This window comes from Ursus americanus, chromosome 18 (assembly GCF_024610735.1).
Source record: "Ursus americanus isolate L20-20 chromosome 18, mUrsAme1.1.p, whole genome shotgun sequence".
NCBI classification, from domain to species: Eukaryota; Metazoa; Chordata; class Mammalia; order Carnivora; family Ursidae; genus Ursus; species Ursus americanus.
The window spans coordinates 37049929-37070299 of NC_142144.1; the positions used below are offsets into that span (position 1 = coordinate 37049929).

The 20371-nt window shown below is 41.0% G+C and overlaps 1 protein-coding gene across 8 annotated transcripts in view; it reads left to right on the plus strand.

The window, feature by feature from the left end:
- The first annotated feature begins 3805 nt into the window (after positions 1–3805).
- Positions 3806–20371, plus strand: part of APTX (aprataxin) — a 39264-nt gene continuing 22698 nt past the window's right edge. For 2 of the 8 annotated variants that reach the window (XM_045780394.2, XM_045780395.2), the window contains exons 1-7: positions 3826–3885; positions 11405–11440; positions 11561–11697; positions 12991–13037; positions 13258–13560; positions 14195–14254; positions 15047–15273. In XM_045780394.2, coding sequence (XP_045636350.1) covers positions 11412–11440; positions 11561–11697; positions 12991–13037; positions 13258–13560; positions 14195–14254; positions 15047–15273 — 803 coding nt within the window. In that variant the 5' untranslated portion in view covers positions 3826–3885; positions 11405–11411. Of the gene's footprint in view, positions 3886–11404; positions 11441–11558; positions 11698–12990; positions 13038–13257; positions 13561–14194; positions 14255–15046; positions 15274–20371 lie in introns of those variants that run through there. The other 6 variants (XR_006776597.2, XM_045780393.2, XM_045780396.2 and 3 more) reach the window with 6 other exon arrangements.

A 20371-nucleotide genomic window follows, 5' to 3' on the forward strand; every position in this document is an offset into this window, starting at 1 on the left:
TACACTTGTCTGTTTCCTTTTGAACTTTCTGGGCTTGGTTTATTTTTTTTCCCTCTCACAGGTCTTTTCTCATATCCCTCCCAATCCCCTTCTCACCCTATACCTCCCACCAAAACAAAATGAAGTTTCTTAGCTATACCCTCTCCTAGGATTCTGTACTTTTCCTTCTGAGCAAATCTCTAGACCAGACCACTGCAGTCTCCCCAGGTTGGTCCTCTGGCTCCAACTGCTGTTCCCTTAGACTAGGATTCTCAAAGTCTCAAAGAAAGAAGAGTCCTCAGGGACCAGACAGGTTATATAAATGAGTGGGTGGAGACAGTAGCCTAGAGAGCACATGATAGTCACTCACAATTCTGGCTATTTGCTGCCAGAATTTGCTGGATTTATTGTTTTTTTTTCAATAGACCAAGAATCCTGATTTTCATGTGAGATATTCTAATTTGTTGGAATTAAAAAATAATTAAAACCTCCTGAGCAGAATAGTCAAGACAGTCTTGTAGAAGAGCGAGGTTGGAAGTCTCATAACTCCTGATTTCAGAAGTTATTATGAAGCCACAGTAATCAAAACAGGTGGTAATGGTAAAAGGACAGACAAATAGAGTAATGAAATTGAAAAGAGAAGCCAGAAATAAACCCTTGCATATATGGCCAAATGATTTTCAACAAAGATTTCAAGACCATGCAATAGGGAAAAGACAATATTTCAACAGATGGTGTTAGGAAAACTGGATATCCACATTCAAAAGGATGAAGTTGGACCCTTCCCTTACAGCATATAAAAAAATGACCAAATGGATCAAAGATCCAAATATAAGACCTAAAACTATAAAATGGGAAAAGCTTCCAATGATTTCTTGGATGTGATACCAAAAGCACAGGCAGCAAAAGTAAAAATAGATCATTGGACAACATCAGAATTAAAAATTTCTTTGCATCAAAGGGCACAATTAATGGAATGAAAAGTCAGTCTATGAAGTGGGGAAAAATAGTTGTAAATCCTACATCTGACAGTGGATTAATATCTAGAATATAAAAAGAACTTCTACAGTGCAACAACAACAAAATCACTTGATTTAAAAATGGGGGCCCAAAAAGAAAAAAAAATGAGCAAAGGACTTGAATAGACATTTCTCCAAAGAAGATATAAAAATGGCCAATGAACATATGAAAAAGTGTTCAATGTTACTAATCATTAGAGAAATGCAAATCAAGGCCACAATGAGATATCACCTCATACCCATTAGGATGACTGCTATTAAAAAAAAAACCAACAAAATCCAAACCAGAAAATAACAAGTGTTATCAAGGATGTGAAAAAATTGGAACCCTTATGTCCAATGTAAAATGGAGCAGCTGCTATGGAAAACAGTAGGTGGTTCCTCAAATATAAAAAATAGAATTATCATATGACCCACCAATCCCACTTTGGGGTATATATCCAAAAGAATTGAAGGCAGGATCTTGAAGAGGTATTTGCACAATAATGTTCATAGCAGCATTATTCATAATAGCCATAAGATGGGAGCAATCCAAACATCTACTGACAGACAAGTCAGTCGTAAATGAAGTGTGGTGTATACATGCAACAGGGTGTTATTTAGCCTTAAAATAAAAAAGTTTTGACACATTACAAGTAATGAAATGGGAAGACATTATGCTAAATGAAATAAGCCAGTCACAGAAAGACGACTACTACATGATTTCACTTATGTGCAGTATCTAGAGTGGTCGAACTCCTGGAAACTGAAAGTAAATTGGTGGTTGTCAAGGGCTGGAGGAAGGGGAAACAGAGTTAACACATAGTTTCAGTTTTGCAAGATTAAATGGTTCTGGAGATAAATTCAGTACAATGTGAATATACTTAACACTACTGAGCTGTATACTTAAAAATGGCTTATAAGTTTTATGTGTATTTCGCCACAATTAAAAATAATTTTTTTTGAATTTGAAAAAGGAAATAAAACCCCAAAAGCCTTGAGCAGGCCAACAAAACACATTTATCATGATGTACAGTTTGAAGTCTTTGCCTTCCTAACTTGAATCTCTAACTTGATCATGCATCAGGATAACCTGGTGGGCTTGTTAAAACAGATTGCTGGGCCACACCCCCAAAGTTTCTGAATTAGTAAGCCTGGGGTGAGGCGTGAGAATTTGCATTTCTAACAAGTTCATTGGTGTTGTGAGGCTACTGCTACTGATCTAAGGATTACACTTTAAGGGCCACGACATTAGTGGCTTTTTATTAATTTCTGTGTATCTGTTTGTGATACATTTTTGGTTCTGGGGTCTGTGAAAGTCTTAACTGTTTGTCATGCCCTTGTGCCATGTGACCCTACTTCTCTGGCCAGTAATATGCTATAGACAAAGGGCTAGACCTAGTAGGCTGGGCATGGAAACTGCCCAATTTTGCACAATATACAGTAAACAACCCAATTAGAATAATCCAATCAATTTTGAATGCAAGACACACTAAGGCAGGTCAGGTAGAAGCAGAGGCTAAGAGAAGCTTAATTCTGAGGGAACTGGTCAGGTGACCAGAGCTACCTCATTTTACCTCCAGTAGTGTGAATCACATTCCACAACCATGAAGGCTGTGTGGCCGCTAAGATGCTTCCTGTGCTCCCCTACTTCCTGGTGTGACCCTAATATAAACCTGCATCTTCACTGCTAAAAAGAGGAAGTCTCTTCTCTGTGTTTCCTGGAAGATTCTCCCACCCTATTTTGATAGCTCTGGTATCTCTATCTTAACTCTGCTTTTCTATGGAAGGAAATAATATTCCATCTTGATCAAGAAATGTGACTCCTTAAGGCTCAGTTTTTATTTAGTTTTGAGAAAAATTATAAACTATGCCTTCACCCACAAGATAGGAATTTTTCCATCTGCCAGAATGCCTTCGAATAATTGGAATATATGACTCTTAGGGAATATCCTGGAATCGCTATAAAAATCGGTAAACCCATCTCACACAAGCAGCCTGCTGCTTCTCTCCCCCCTAATTGCTTGTCAGCCAGTTCATTTAGTAAAGACAGCATGAAAACAATAATATAATAAAAAATTACTATAAAAAAATAACACCAAAAAAAATTAACATCCCTCAAATTCCACCTTCACATTCTTTACCTGAAATAAAAGGTAGTTACAATGTATGCATTGAGGAAAAAGTATTTCACTTCAGGGAGACCCAAATCCACTAAGCAAAGATAGGAGATTTTCAGTTGAAAAGGATTAACCTTTCTTAGATCTATTGAAAATCCTCTTATTTATTTTCTTCACTCATAAGGATGCACCTCAGGGCATACATGCATCAGTACAAAACCCAACAACACAAATGAGTTACATGCAATTCTAAATAAAAGATTATAATGGAAAAAAAAAACACCAAAAAACAATCTTATCAGGTTTCCCCACCTTAAGCCCCTCCAGCCCTTTCTCCCCAGAGAAAAGAGAGTCGATTGCAGTTTTGAAAGAGGGCAGAAAAACAATGCCACAGCAGGTACTTTCTACGGCGGAAAAGATGGCATTAAAGGTAGCGAGCTTCTACTAACAAAGGGAGTGTCAAGGCACTGCACAGTTGCCTAGAAACGGCCACAGGGGGGACAGCAGGGGGAGGTCTCTCCGGACTCAAGACGTGGTGACAGGGAAGAAGATCTCGGAACGAAACTGCTCATTGCTAGAAATCGCCCTACGTTCTCGGCCAGGAGGGACCAATCGGGGCCCACGCTTCCCGATCGGGCATTGGGAGAGACCCTTTCAGCCAATCTTTAGACAGGCACTTGTGACGTCGCTGGTTGCTCGCAGGCTTGCCTCATGACGTCATCACACAGCGCCGGAAGTGGTGCGGCTCTGAAGAGTGACTTGAGCGTGTCTGTCTCCGCCGTCTCTAGGTAAGGCGGTTGTCGGCCTACCTCCTCTGCTGGCCGGGGGGAAAACCGTGGCTGTGGGCCCTGGACCGGGGCCATTACTGCCCTTGAGTGATGTTCCTTGAATAACGCATTTATGGCTTCTTTCTCGTCAGGCTTTGTTCCGTCCTCGGGCTCTCGGCGTCTCACTTTGCTCAAGCTCCCTTGGCCCGTTTTTCAGAGGCTCTCACGTTGGTCGCCGTCCCACTTCACGTTCGTTCACCCCCCCCCCCCGCACACCCCCCCCCCCCGCCGCCCCTGGTCACAACACAAGCAGAAAAAAGATTTGAGAGAGTGGGCACTGTCCAGTCCAAGGAGGCGGCTCAGCTTGTCAGTATGGGCATTGTTTCCTCTAGAAACGCTTCCTGAAAGGAACTTGAGGGATCTTCACGTCATCCTCAACAGGGCTAAGAGGAGGGCCAGAAGAAGCAAGCTTTTTCTCATGCAGTCCGTGATAGTGGTTCAATAAAGCAGGGATATAATTTCCATTTGGAATTAATGTGGTCTAGGTTTAGAGCCTTTGGGGAATCTTACTTTTATTGGGAATCGTTAGAATACTTGAGACAAGACGGTCCGTGTGGGGACACAATACAGGTTTGTGCCCTTCCACCTTAGTTGCACATTCAGTGCTGTGGGATGATCTTTTTACATATCCTTAGCTCCTGCTTTTATCCTGTCTTCACTCTTAACCAGTGCTAATAGTGTTGAATGCTTGCTTTTTGCCAGATGCTGAGCTTTGCCTGCGCACTTCCGCATTCAGTCCTTGTGACAACCCTGTGTTGTAGAGAATTCTTAACGTTGTTTTACAGCTGAAGAAATAAAGGTTTGGTTAAAAAATTGGCGTCAGGTCACACAGTGGGTGGGTTATGGAGTCATGATTTGAACTCAAGCAGTTGAACTTAAGAGGCCCGAATGTTATCCACTATGTTACATTGATTTTTTTCTTCTGTTCATTAAGCTCCCAAACACTTCACTCCTACCTACTGTTTTATGGAGAGAATTGAGGTCCTCAGATGGTTTCCCTCAAATTTTTGCCCCTGCTTTCCCTCCTTAAAAAAATCATCTAGACTTACACTTTCCTTCACTCTGTCCTGGTCAAAGAGAAACCCTGTGTCTTTGCTTCTTACCTTTCTTTTATACTTTCACCTATGAGACCTTGTTTTCGTTTGTCTTTTCTGCCCCTGTCTATGTCCTAGTCGTATAAAAATATGTCAGATTTCTTAGATCCCTGGTCACCTGCCCCATAACCCCCCAAGCTAGAAAGAAAGGAAGTCTTAGTGATCCATCCTTCCTTTAGCTGTCATCCAGTAACTCTATTCCCTTTCTTATCCAAACTATTTTAAAGAGTATTCTAAATTCTGTCTCTCATTTCCTCACCTTTCACTCCTTTCTGCAGTCTAGCTTTCGGACCTATCATTCCCCTGAAATTTTAACCTTAAGGTCACAGTAATTGATTATCAAACCAGATAGACATTTTTTAGTCACTTTTGGATCCCTTTGCTGCTTTTGAAACTCTCACTCCCCTACTGCTTTGCTTTACAGGACAATACATTCCGCTGATTTATTTTATTTTATTTTATTTTTTTAAAGATTTATTTATGTGACAGAGAGACAGCCAGCGAGAGAGGGAACACAGCAGGGGAGTGGGAGAGGGAGAAGCAGGCTCCCAGCGGAGGAGCCCGATGTGGGACTCGATCCCGGAACTCCGGGATCACGCCCTGAGCCGAAGGCAGACGCTTAACGACTGCGCCACCCAGGCGCCCCTCAGCTGATTTATTTAACAAACATTTATGATACAGAGATGAGGAAGACAAAGTGCCTCTGTGTAAGGAGCTTACATTCTAGCTGTTTCTCCATGTGTCTCTCTCACCAGCCATTTCTCCTGTGCATAGTCTTTTTTCTTCCTCCCCTAAAATGGGTATTTGCAAGGCTTGTGACTTTGGCCCACTGCTCTTTTTGTTCTGTATACACTGCATTAGTGAGCACATCAGTTGGCTTGGCTTAACTCCCTTCTACATGCTCCCAAATCAAAGTTGTCAGACCTTTTTTTCTGAGTTTCACCCTCACCTCTGACCACCCTGCTAGACAGCTCTGCCTACAAGTCCCACAGACAGTTGAAAATTCACAAACTTGAAACTGAACTCAGTGTCTTCCCTGAACTTGCTCTCATCACATAGATCACTAAGTCCTGATGATTTTACCCCCCAAATCTTTCTCAAATCTGTGTTATATTCTTCATCCCTACTATTGAACTACTTTAGGCACCATCATCTTTCATCTGGAATATGATGGCCTTCTGACTGATTTCCCCACCTCCAGTCCTGTTCCCCATGTGTCTGCTCACACGAGGTTTTGTAAGTAACACTTACCCTCTTCCCCCGAATGATCTTTGACACAGATCTGTGTTAAAGTCCTGCTTAATACTGTCCATTCATCTGATCTTTTTTCTTATTCATTTAGCAAATATTTGTTGTTTATGACGTTGAAAAATCCAGTGGAACTTCTGAAGTTTGAGCTTCTCAGCCAGGGCTCTGCTTATTCTGGACCTGCCTGTGTCTCTAGCCTCTTTCTTGCCTCATGTTTTAGGTTGCAGCAACACCGAACTGCTTCTTCATGTGCACGCTGTTATTTCTCTGTGCATTGCCCTTCCTATTCCCTTTGACTTGAATCTTCTCCCTGTTTCCTTTATCCACTTCCTTCTTGCCTCATTAGGATGACCCTTTCACCTAGTTCACATCGTTTATATATAGGACTCATTTTAGGTCTAACTCCTATAGGAAATCTTCCTTGACATCTCCTTTCTCCAAGTCTGGGTTGGGTACTCCAGCCTTGTGCTCCCATGATAATCTGCACAGACCAATCATTTACTTACTACATTTATTATAAATGTTTTTGTGTCTCTCTCCCCCACAAGACTCTGAGCCTTTTGAAGGCAGGCATGGTATATTACACCTGCATTATATGAGTGAGATATATTATTTCTTTATTCTCAGTACTAGAATAGCACAAGGCACATAGTAGGCATGTAGTCCATCTTTTTAAAATATTTATTTATTTATTTTAGAGAGCACGAGTGGGAGGGGTGGGGGGAGAGGGAGAGAGAATCTCAAGCAGATTCCATGCTGAGCACAGAGCCCGACATGGGGCTCGATCTCATGATCCTGAGATCACCACCTGAGCCAAAACCATGAGTCAGACACTTAACTGACTGTACCACTGAGGTGCCCCGGCATGTAGTAATTTTAATTGAATGATCAAATGAGTGAAGGCAAAGGTATATGGTGTAGTGATTAAGAACCCATTCTTTAAGATTGATTCAAAGCCTATCTCTGGCACACATTGGTTATGCCAAACTAAAAATAGGTTACCTGTTTTTTCTTAAGCCTTAAATTTTCTCTTCCTTAGAATGAGAGTTGCTGGGAAAATTAAATGAGATGATAAAAGTAAGATATTTAACAAGTGCCTAGCAGATAGTATGCACTAGATAAAGGCATGCTGAACACCAGAGGTTATCCAGAAGTCTAAGGCCAGGCCTAGCCCAGGGCCGTGATCTTCTAGAGACCTGAATTTTCTGTATGGATAGGTAGTGATACAGGCTGTTTACAAGGAGATTATAATCTCATTTGGAGAGTAGAATTACACCCACATTTAATTTTCAGGGAACCGTGAAGATAAAGTGACTGCACCTTATGGCAAGATGTAGAGAAGACAAGATAGTCCAGTGAAGGCCTCCCTGGAGGAGGTGGGACTTGGAAATTGAGAAGGATTTGGGATTCTAGGAAGCAGGAAAGGGTATAATCCAATGCCAGGAGATCATATTAAGAATGACTTACTTGGGAGACGTGACTCAGTACATCATATCTGAGAGATGTATTTGTAAGAATAAACGTATGTGATTCTGGGGGAAGGGAAGTGTGGGCTAGTTCTATGAAAGCAAGTAGAAGGTGACAAAAGTAACCTTTGTGGGGTTAGAGAATGAGGGTCTTAACCTAAAGCCCGAGGAATTTGGGACTTATCAGTTTGGGCAAATTTCTGGGACTGGGTTGGATATCATGGTAGCAGCCATCAGCCACATGTAGCTATTTAAATGTAAGTTTAAGAAAAAATCTAAGAACTTTAGTTCCTCTGTTGCACTAGCTACATTTCAGAAGCTTGATTGTCACATGGTGGTTACATTATTAGACAGTGAGGTTTACAACACTTCCATCATTGCAAAAAATTCTGTTGGACAGCACTGTTCCATGCTATCAGATTGCTGGACTTGTGTGGCCTATCAGATCACTTTGGTTCCTTAAGATATAACCAGAATTTTTTCCTGACCAGTCCCTACAACTGGAATGAAAAGTAGGGAGTTTTTGCATAGATGTGAGGATGGGATTGCCCAAAGAGAGGAACAAAGGACCATATAAGAAGAGGAGCCAAAGCAGGGGAAAGAGAAGGAAGGGAGGAGAACCTGGATAGGATTATCATCTGGTGATTCACTTGCAAATATTTATTGTGTTCTCATATCCAAGTATTAAGTGCTGGAGATATATTGGTAAGCAAAAAATGGGCTTGACTTCTGTCATAGAACTTGCAGTTCATGGAGTTTTATTGGATGGACTATTTTAAAGATTCAGGAGCACCTATCATTGTACTCCCCGTATTTTAAAGTGCTTCATTCCTAGAAATTGGAACTGGAGGCTAAAATGGGCCAAAATGTTGCTGAAGGTTAGTTGCATAAACATTGTGCAGTCACTGCTTTAGCTGCTCAAGAAGTAGTAAATAGGAACATCATAACTTGAGAACTTTGGTGGGAATGAGTGTGTGTGTATAGGGCAGGAGGGGTAGTTCCTATTATGCTGCAACAGCCACCCATGTTCTCAGCGTCCATCAGATTCCTTCCTTTCCCTGCTCAAACTGTGCTCTCTCCAGATTTCTTTTGTTATTACTGTGAGTAGTCAATCACCATGACTTATTTCCCAAGGCCTGATGAAGACATGCTTCACTTCTCAGTCCATTACCTGCTCATTCATCAGTTTCCAGCAAGTGCAAACAGATGCCCCTCTGAACACATAGCGTTTAAAAGTGGGACTTGCCTGTAGCAGTATCATCATTTGAGGCTCCAGATTTAGGATTTTAGGGTTACAGCTGAGTCTCCCTGCTCTTGCATCCACTCCTTCACAAGGACCTGCTGAACTTTTGGACCTCACTCTGGTCATTATGTTGACAGCCTTGTGACTAATCTCTGAGTCTAGACTTCTCCACTCCAGCCTGCCTACACAGCTGTTGTTTCACTTTGCTGTGCAGCTCAATAACTTGGCAGTTGTCTCTTGTTGATTGTTAAGTCTAAACTTTTCAGCCTAGTGTTCAATACCTCTGCCATTTTTTGGTGATTCTCTGGGGCAGCTCCTCTGGGTCAACCAACAAGGTCTGCTTTCTACCCCTCATTGCTGAAATCTGTGTTGTCACTTGTCCCTTTTTTTTTTTTTTTAAGTTTTATTTATTTATGTAATCTCCACGCCCAGTGTGGGGCTTGAACTCATGACCTGGAGATCAAGAGTCCTAAGCTCTTCAGACTGAGCCAGCCAGGTGTCCCTGGCACTTGTGCTTTTAAAATTGAAGTGTCCCTTCCCACTTATTTTCTTCCTTACCAGGCCTCTCGACCTTTTCAATTGGGTGGTTTCCTGACTGATCGAGTTTCTGTGACTTTGCAACAACTCAGCACTCATTTGCTCACTGTTCCTTTGCATTATCCTTTCTTTGCAGATGGTAATGAAACTTTGATTTTTAAAATTCTTGTTCCTTTTTTCTTCCCTTTGGACACAAAGCTTGTGCAGAGGGCCTGATAAGTGCTGCAGGGCACGTTTCTCAAAAAGAGGGTATTGGAGGCTTGAAAGATAAGTTTCTGGAGGCATCCCAAAGATCCTAGTCCTGTCCCTGCCCATAATTCCCTGCTCTCCCTCTCTGGGTGATCTCATGCTCTCTCTTTGCCTCACCTTCTCTGACACGTTGATGCCTCTCAAATATATACATTCAGCCCATTCCTCTCCCTGAGCTTTCTACCCATATATTCTACCTTGACCTGTGGATCTTTTTTTTTTTTTCCAAGATTTTATTTATTTATTTGACAAAGAGAGAGACAGCCAGTGAGAGAGGGAACACAGGCAGGGGGAATGGGAGAGGAAGAAGCAGGCTCCCAGCAGAGGAGCCTGATGTGGGGCTCGATCCCAGGACCCCGCGATCACACCCTGAGCTGAAGGCAGACGCTTAACGACTGAGCCACCCAGGTGCCCCTGACCTGTGGATCTTAATCTAATTGTGTTTCAATCAGAAATCATCCCTTCTTCATCTGCCATTTAACTTTAAATTATGTCTCCTTGTTTATTTCTCATTGTGGTTAATGGCTATTTCCAAGTTAGAAGTCTTGATTTCTGTCTCCCTTTACTCCTTTGTCATTCCCCAAATACAGTCAGTAATTAAGTCTACCTTCACAATTTCTTCTGGATCTTCTTCCTTTCCATTCCCTTGCCCTGCCTTTGTTCAGGCCTCACCTCTCTCCCAAATTTCTTGTCTCTTTCCCTTCCATTATACCCTGTGTGGCCATGAAGGTTGTTTGTTTGTTTCCTTCCTTCCTTCCTTCCTTCCTTCCTTCCTTCCTTCCTTCCTTCCTTCCTTCCTTCCTTCCTTTTTAAGATTTATTTAATTATTTGGGAGAGAGAGAGAAAGCGTGTGCGATCAGAGGGAGCGGTGATTGGGATGGGTGGGTGGGGAGGGTCAGAGAGAGAGAATCTCAAGCAGACGCCCCACTGAGCACAGAGCCCAATGCATACATCTTATGGCCCTGAGATCATGACCTGCTGAAATCAAGAGTTGAATCAAGAGTTGATGTTTAACCGACTGAGCCACCCAGGTGCCCCTAAAGGTTGTTTTCAGAAGAAAACCAGTTCCTTCACTGTTGTACAGCTTGTGTATTGCACAGAGGGGCCACATTCACACTTTAGACACTGGAGGTTTGTATATTTATTATGACAATCTTCTGGTAGATGGCAATAAAATGTATTGTTCTAATCATCTAATGTTATGATGATTAAGGAGTGAAACCTAATACACATAAAGACGCCTGTGGACTGAAGAACATCCTCTATTCTTATGTCCTTAATTCTCTGCCAGGCAAACTCCTTCTCATTCTTTAAAACTCAGCATAAATATCCCTTCCTCATTAAGCTGTTTTTGATGTACCTTACAAGAGTCAGTTATTCCTTTCCCTGGTCTAATGCCATATTTGGTTAATCCCTTTTTATTGTGCTTTCACATTATATTGTAATAATTGACATATGAGTCTGTCTGCCCCACTATACTCCAGGCTCCTCAAGGATAGGTACAATGTTTAATTATTCTTTTATCCTCAGTGTGTAGGCTAATGGTCAGCACATAGAGTATATCAATAAACATAAATATTTGATTGCTTAGCCTGATTTAGGCACAGAGGTAAATATATACATTATCTTATTTAATTTTACAGCAGCCTCATGAGTCCTGTCATCATCATGTTTTACAGGTGAGAAAATTGAGACCTAGGTGAAGTCACTGGTAGATGGCATGTGTGGTGGTACTGGGGTGTGGCCCTGGAGGACTTGTGCTAATTTTTCCAGTGATTCTCTTCTGTTTTTTCTCTCAGAGTAATGATGCGGGTGTGCTGGTTGGTGAGACAGGATAACCGGCACCAACGAATCAAACTTCCACATTTGGAAGCAGTCATGGTTGGGCGTGGTCCAGAAACCAAGATCATTGACAAGAAATGTTCTCGACAGCAAGGTAATTGGTTATAGCAATGTGCAGATTACTGTGTTTTGTTCCTCAGGATAATGATAACCAAAGATGCACATTTCCTAGATTGCTATTTTTGTCTGCCGTAAATAAAACTCAGGAACTGAGCTCTTTTAGCTAACACCAGGGACCCGTTCACCCCACATTCTACCCTCTGGAAGTGGTTAATATTCAGTGTTGGGAATAGGCGGGTTCCATCCTGTTACTATGGGGTGGTGGACCTCAGTGCTGTACCCTGCTTTGTCCGGGGAGAGTCCTCATTGGGCAGTGAGACAGTTGAATTCTAGGACCTCCAGACTGAAGCCATGTCTGAGAAGTGATGTTATAGTTCCATCCTTTACATAATGCCTCACACAGAGGGGGTTATCTTTATAAGACTAAGGGCATCTAGCTCTTGAAATGCCTTTCCTGGGATTTAAAGAAATGAAGGTCCTTAGGAAAAAGCCTTACCATGTACCTCATTTTTTACATGTAAACTCTGGACATGCTCACTGCAGTCAGGCCCCACATGTGTGTTCCCCATAGCAGAGTTTCTCAGTGCTTGGAGTCTGCAGTACTGATTATGGTTTTTCCCGTATGAGTTAATCTAAATGGGGAAAAAAAAAGCCATACTTGAGCTGGCTAGGTTCAAGATACAGAAGCAGACACTCTCTCCCCTTTCATAACAACAACTGTAGGGACTTGTATGTCAGCCTGTCTTCTGCCTGTCCTTCCTAGAGAGCAGCTCTGGGGTCTGTACACCGTGTCTCACCCCAGAAACTTTGTTCACTTCTCTGAACACAAGTGTTTAGTGTTACTTCTTCCCACATATGCTCGGACTGTTCTGTTCCTGCAGTCCTCTTTCTAGAATATTCACTCTGCCTACTAAGCCAGCTGAACTTCTGTTTTGCAGGAATGTATCTTTTGCCTTTCTCTATTGAAGGCATCTCATAGTTGTATTAAATAGTGGGAGCCTGATTTAATCATGAACCAGGAGCCTGACTGCAGAGTCTGCGATCCTGAGTGGGCCAAGGGCACTGGAATAGTGAGACTTGTGAGGATTCTGTGAAGCTGCTTCGTAGGGATATTAGCGGGAGCTAAGGGAGTATGTGTGCTGGTGGACATTTTATGGAAGGATTTGGAGCCCAGCTACCTGTGTAACAGAAAGTTTTGCTGATAGGCCTTTGAGGAAACCCCTGTCAAGTTGCCTCCTGGAGTAAGCCTTCATTGTCCTCAGGGAGAATAGGAGCGAGGGCTTGGTTCTTTGTGGCATTTAGGTTAACTTTTTAAAATCTCTTTCAGTACAGTTGAAAGCAGAGTGTAACAAAGGATATGTCAAGGTGAAGCAGGTATGTGTGTTTGTAATTTGGATTTCCGTTTTGTGCTTGATGATTTTCTTATGCTATTGATTTTAGAGTGTTTGTGCCAGCTAATAGAAGCTTCTCTGTCATATGTGGAAGTGAGCATTAAGCATGGGGCCTGGCATGCAGTCAGAGGCTAACATAGCAGTGGCTATGCTGCTAATAGTAGTATTGCTATCATTGTAATTATTTTCTGATTTTTCTATAGGTAGGGGTCAATCCCACCAGCATTGACTCAGTCATAATTGGGAAGGACCAAGAGGCGAAGCTGCAGCCTGGCCAGGTTCTCCACATGGTGAATGAACTTTATCCATATATTGTAGAGTTTGAGGAAGAGGCAGAGAGCCCTGGCCTAGAAACACACAGGAAGAGAAAGAGGTCAGGCAACAGTGATTCTACAGAAAGGGATGCTGCCCAGGAAGCTGAGTCCTGTATAGGACTGGAACCTAGGAGTGACCCTAGCCAATCCTCTGTGCCCTCAAAGAAGGGGAAAGATGCATCTACCAGAAAGGTGAGGGTGGTGTGCTTGATAGATGATGTGGAGATTAAATGAGATATAATGACTGCTTGATTGTTTTGTACACTGTAAAGCCCAGATACGCTTAAGGGGTTATTAACCATGACGAGGCTTATTAACCATGATGAAAGAGTCACTTGTTTGTGTCATCAATCACTTGGGTGAATGTCCTTTCATGTACTTTTCTCTTGAATTCCTGAGGCAAGCCACTTGAAGGCAGGGAGATAATGGCGGTGTACTTGACACTGAACTGCTAAAATGGGTCAGTCATGTGTTTATCTGTAGAAGGTTAGCATTGGAACACTGTTCATAGATCATGTGATTCACATCCTGATGTCAAAGTGGAAATGTAGTTAGGCTGTAGATGGAGTGGGAAGGGCGAAGAAGATGCAGTTGATACTCGGGCACCTCCAGCCTTCATCTAGACACACCGCTCTGAATCCTGTATAGGAAGAAAATGGAGCCTGTTTAGGTTATAAAGGCAAACGATTGAGTAAAAGGGGTATAGCTTAATTCTTAATAACTAATCTCATTACTCAGTATGGTTGGGCTTAGCTGACGTACAATATTAACTAATGCCAAATACAGCTATTAACATGGCAATTTGTATTGCCCCTTTTTGTTTCAGGAATCATTGGGTCACTGGAGTCAAGGCTTGAAAATCTCTATGCAGGATCCCAAAATGCAGGTCAGAATAAAATTTTGGCATTGAAATACACTTCGTGTTTTAAGTGACTACTCCACAGAGGTCATAACTACAAATGAAGGCAAAGGAGATCAGTCCTTCTGAATGAGTTTCGTTTTGTTGGTCTATTTTGTGAGAACAGCTATCTTTTCCCATTGTCAGTAAGTTAGCAGCTGAAATTCTTTGGAGAGAAGCTGAGTTCTTCAAATGAATTTCCCTTCTTCCTTGTTCCTCCTAAACTTCTGGGTGCTATTAAGGGAAGTTATGTTAACCTTAGTGGGGTTTCTTTCAAGGGAGTGTCAGGTAATATATTGTGACTGTAGTTACTGTGCTGCCCTGGGATAAATAATCAGGCATCAATCCTGGGAGGGGTCTTTGAGTTCTTCTTAAATTACATCCTGGGTGACAAGGGGCCAGATCTGTTAGGGCTTCTAGGAACACATGATTGTGACACATAGTCTACTGGGTTAGAGTGGAGAAGGGTGCATTTGAATTAATGCTTGCAGGGATGTTACATCAGATCCTTAGGAACTGTTTCATACTGTGCATTTTTTGTGTATTCTTTGTAGTGTGGTGATTGAAAACACACACTCTGGAGTCAACTAGACCTGGTTTAGAATCCTAGACTTCCCACTTTGTTAACTATGTGACTGTGCAAGACACCCACCCAAGTCTCAGCTCTCATCTGACAAAATTGGGATACTGAAACCTTTTAGATGAGATTGTGTTGGGAATTAAGTGAGTTAGTGAATGTGTGGTAGATGTCTGTTTCCTTCTCTTATGCCCCTCTGCTAGGTTTACAAAGATGAGCAGGTGGTGGTGATTAAGGATAAATACCCAAAGGCTCGTTACCACTGGCTGGTCTTACCATGGGCTTCCATTTCCAGTCTGAAGGCTGTGACCAGGGAACACCTTGAGCTCCTCAAACACATGCACACTGTAGGGGAAAAGATGATCACAGATTTCGCTGGGTCCAGCAAACTCCGCTTCCGATTGGGCTACCATGCCATTCCCAGCATGAGGTAAGTGTTGTGTGTAGTGCTAGTGCATTCTGGTTCTGTCTAGGTGGACAGATGGATTCAGCCTGGGTGTGCAGATAGTCCCGAGGCCCGGGAGACTAGGGTGGGATGTTTCTGAGGAAGGTGGGCTGAAACTTCCACCCTTCTGCCTGACTTGCCTGTGATTTTTCTATTTTTTGTGCCTGTGACTTTTATTAGATTTTTCAGAAGCATCTGTAAACCCCTAAACGATTAAGGACCACTGCTTTGAAGGAGACAAACATCACTGACTTTTGTTGTGACAACTCCATAGATCTAAGATTTAAAATAAAATGAGAGAAATATGTAGAGCTTGTTTGCCTTTGGCTCATACCCGGAAGGATTCAGAAAGGAATAACTGAGTCTTTTTAAAGAATGCAAGCAAGACAGATTTCCACAGTTCTTTAGACCTAAGCAACAGATAAGCAGACTAATTGGATTTTGGAGTTTTTATCTTATATTTGTTTGTTTGTTTTTTTGGTGGTAAAATATACCTAACAAAATTTAACCATTTTAACCATTTTTAAGTATTACAGTTCAATGGCATTAAATACATTTACATTGTTGTGCAACCATCACCATCATTTGCTTCTAGAACCTTTTTCATCTTCCCAAACTATATCCCATTCCCCTCTACAGTCCCTGGCAATTATCATTCTACTTTCTGTTTCTATAAATTTGACTACTCTAGATGCTTCATGTAAGTGGAATCATTCAGTATCTGTCTTTTTGTGACTAGCTTATTTCACTTAGGATAATGTCGTCAAGGTTTGTCTCTGTCGTAGCATGTGTCAGAATTTCTTTTGGTTACTTTTTTTTTTTTTACCTGCCTAACATTCTTCACATTTTATTCAGGTAATTATGACTTATATGATGGGACACTTTAACCAAATGAAATTTTTGTGCCACATTTTTTCCCCATCAATACTCTTTCTTTTAAATTGAGGCATAACTTATATACAACAAAATGCATAAGATTTATAGTTTGGTCAGTTTGACAAACATATATGCCATGTAACTATCACTCTGATTAAAATACAGAACATTTCTGTCATGTCCCCGAAAGTTCCCCTGCGCTGCTTCTTTTTTTTTATAATAATTTTTTATTATGTTAGTCACCATACAGTACATCCCTAGTTTTTGATGTAATGTTCCATCATTCATTACTTGTGTATAACACCCAGTGCACCATGCAATACGTGCCCTCCTTAATACCCATCACCAGCCTATCCCATTCCCCCCTGCCCCGAAGCCCTCAGTTTGTTTCCCAGAGTCCATTGTCTGTCATGGTTCATTCCCCCTTCTGTTTACCACCCCCTTTCTTCCCTTTCTTCTCCTACCAATCTTCCTACTTCTTATGTTCCATAAATGAGTGAAACCATATGATAATTGTCTTCTCTGCTTGACTTATTTCGCTTAGCATTATCTCCCCTAGTCCCATCCATGGTGCAGCAAATGTTGAGAAATCTTTCTTTTTGATGGCTGAGTAATATTCCATTGTATGTATGGACCACATCTTCTTAATCCAGTCATCTGTTGAAGGGCATCTCGGCTCCTTCCACGATTTAGCTATCGTGGACAATGCTGCTATGAACATTGGGGTGCATATGGCCCTTCTCTTCACTATGTCTGTATCTTTGGGGTAAATACCCAGTAGTGCAATTGCTGGATCATAGGGTAGCTCAATTTTTAACTTTTTAAGGGACCTCCATACTGTTTTCCAAAGTGGCTGTACCAACTTGCATTCCCCTCCCCTGCGCTTCTTTTCAATTAATCCTCCCCTCAACCCTCAAGCATTGTTCTGATTTCTTTCTGCATAGGTTAGTTTTGCCTGTTCTAGAACTTCGTGTCAGTGGAATCATACAATGGGTACTTTTCTTCTGTCGGACCTTTTTTAACATTATGATTTTGAGATTCATGTATGTTGTGTGTATCATGCACATACTTCATTTTTTTGCGCTTCGGTAAATTCCTAGAACTAAAGTTGCTAGGTCATGGGGTTAATGTATGTTGGACCTCATTTTAAAAAAATGCAGTTGATCCTTGAACAACATAGGTTTGAATTGTGCAGGTCCACCTATATGCAAATGTTTTTTGATACAGTAAAATACTGTAAATGTATTTTCTTTTCATTGTGACTTAATTTTTTTTCCTCTATCTTACTTTATTGTAAGATTTCAGTATATAGTATATATAACATACAAAGAATGTGTTAATGGACTGTTTATGTTATTGATGAGGCTTCTGGTCAACAGTAGGATATTAGTAGTTTTTGGGGAGTCAAAAATTACACTTTTGGATTTTTGATAGTGTGGGGGGTCAGTTCAAGGATCAACTGTATATAATATTTTATTGTTAAAACCTTATTCAAAAATTTAGGGTAAAAGTCACCCATAATCATAATCCTATTTCTCCAGTGCTGCACAGCCCGTGGCTAACAGAGCCCTTTGACTATAGAGTGCTTTTCACATAGTAATAATGCTATTGTTCTAAGAATGTTAAAAAGAGCTGTGGCAAGTGTGGGTGGGAAGCAAAATGAGCAGTAAGTTGCCACTTACATATCCTTTCATGATCACTATTTATAATTTTAAATAAACACTATGGAGAGGAAAAGGTAACTTTTTTTTCTTGTAAAAGTAATATATTTTCCATTTAGAAAATATTTAAAAAGTGTGATGCAAAACAAAGATCTTCCATAGTATCACCACTGATTAAACTCTAGACCTTATTTGAATGTCACCTGTTTTTATTTTAATTTTTTTATTATGTTTTTCTGCTCCAGGATCTAATCCAGGATCCTGCATTTATTAGTTTTATTTATTAATTGTCTCTCCTTAGCTTCCCCTAACTTGTGACACTTATTCCTCCTTTCCTAGTTTTTATGACTTTGACACTTTTGATGATTACTGGTTCGTTTTATAGGATGTCTCTCATTTTGGGTTTATCTGATATTTTTTCATGGATTAGATTGAAGTTATGCTTTTTTTTTTTTTTTTTGCCTCTGGAATGCCACAGAGGTGATGTTGCATCCTTCTGAGTACATCATATCAAGGAGTATGTGATATCGAGATGGCTTATTACTCATATTAACCTTGATCACTTCATTAGGGTGGTGTCTGCCAGGTTTGTCTCCTCAGAGTTACTATTTTTCCCTTTGTAATTGATGAATGTCTTGAATAGTTGGGGACTATGCTAGTATCCTGTTTCTCCCCAAACTTTTGCCCAGTGATTTTAGCATTTATTGGAAGGTCTTGCCTGCAAGAGTTATTACAATGTGTTTACCTAATGGTGATTTTATGTTTCCCTCATTCTCTTTAATTTATTAATTAGAATTCTTTTTTTTTTAAAGATTTTATTTATTTATTCGACAGAGATAGAGACAGCCAGCGAGAGAGGGAACACAAGCAGGGGGAGTGGGAGAGGAAGAAGCAGGCTCATAGCGGAGGAGCCCGATGTGGGGCTTGATCCCACAACACCAGGATCATGCCCTGAGCCGAAGGCAGACGCCTAACCGCTGTGCCACCCAGGCACCCCTAGAATTCTTCTGTATTAAAGAGTTGTCCCTTCTCCCTCATTATGTATTTATTCAGTTATTTATCAGTGTGGACTCATAGATATTTGTTTTATTCCATAGGTTTTAATTTAGTCTATCATTACTCATTTTGTTGCTTGAATTGTTCTAGCTTTAGTCCTTGGAAGCTCCTTTAGGTTGAGTCCCTAATCATTTGACAGGGCCCCAACATTTTTTGAGTACTTCTTTATTTTCTGGAACAAGATGTTCCGGGCTCATCCTATATTTTTCCTGTTCTAGGCCTGGAATGAACCTTTTATTTTATTTAGTTCCTTTTATTGGAGAAAGATATTTATAAACCAAGACTTGGATACTAGGTTTCTATATTGAGAGAAGTGGTTGATTCCAGGGTGTCTTTGCTCGTAGGTCCTTTCGGCGGATTGGGCCAGGAAATACATGCATGAATCTTAATCCACACAGATACAGACACCTCCCTATTTCTTTATCTACTTGTGTATGTGTATGGAAAAACACAAGTTTATACTGATATCTCTGGCTCCAGTTCAATTCTGCAAGATTCATTCTTGTCTCCCCCTTTTCTTTATTGTAATTTCTTTCTCCAACGGTGAAAAATCCGGCTCTCATTAGCTATAATAAATTCACTTTCCTGTTTGGTCTTAGTATACACATAAAATAGTTACAGAATTGCTAACCCATAACCCTGTGAGAAAGACATTTACTCACAGTATTTCTATACAGTTCTTTCCCTCTTTACAGTATCCAAACTACTGTTATCCAAAGTTCATTTCACTAGTTATTTTCTTCCTGACTCCCTTCAGTGTGGTTCCCTTATTCATTTGTAATACTGTTAGGTTTATTTGTTACCGCCTATATGCCATTTTGGATTCCTGCATGTATTGGTTGGTTTTGATTATTTATTGGGAGAATAGGAAATATTAATGATTCTGAGAGTCAAATTTATACAAAAACGCATCCTACAGTTTAGTCCAAAGGAGAATTCTTGTTTTTTTCTCCCAAACCTGCTTTTCCTTTAAGCTTCCCCATCCCTGTAAGTGGTACCTCCCCCAAACCACATCCAATCCATTAGGAAGTCCTTTTGGTTCTATTGCAAAGTATATTTCAAACACTACAGCTCCAATGTAAGGCATGATTGTTTCTGCAGTAGTTTCCTAACTCGTCTCTGTATCCATTGTCACCCTCTTTATAGTTCTTTCTCTGCAGGGCAGCCAGAGTGATCTTTTAAAAGTGCAAATCAGAGACAATGTAAGCAGAGTACACTGCAAACCTCTTGTCAACCTGCAAGACTCTTTATGATATGACTCCTGCCTAGTCTCTGTTCCTCAGCTTGAACCATTCCAGCCATTATCTGTCACCTTTCTCTTCCTCAGTTGCACCAAGTTCTTTCTTATCTTAGGGTCTTTGCGCTTGGCATCCCCACTCCCCAAAACACTCTTTCTCCACATCTTTGCTTGCCTGACGGCTTTCTCAGCTCAAAACACGGCCTGTGAGTGGCCTTCTTTAACACTCTAGCTAAAGAGGTAACTTCTAACC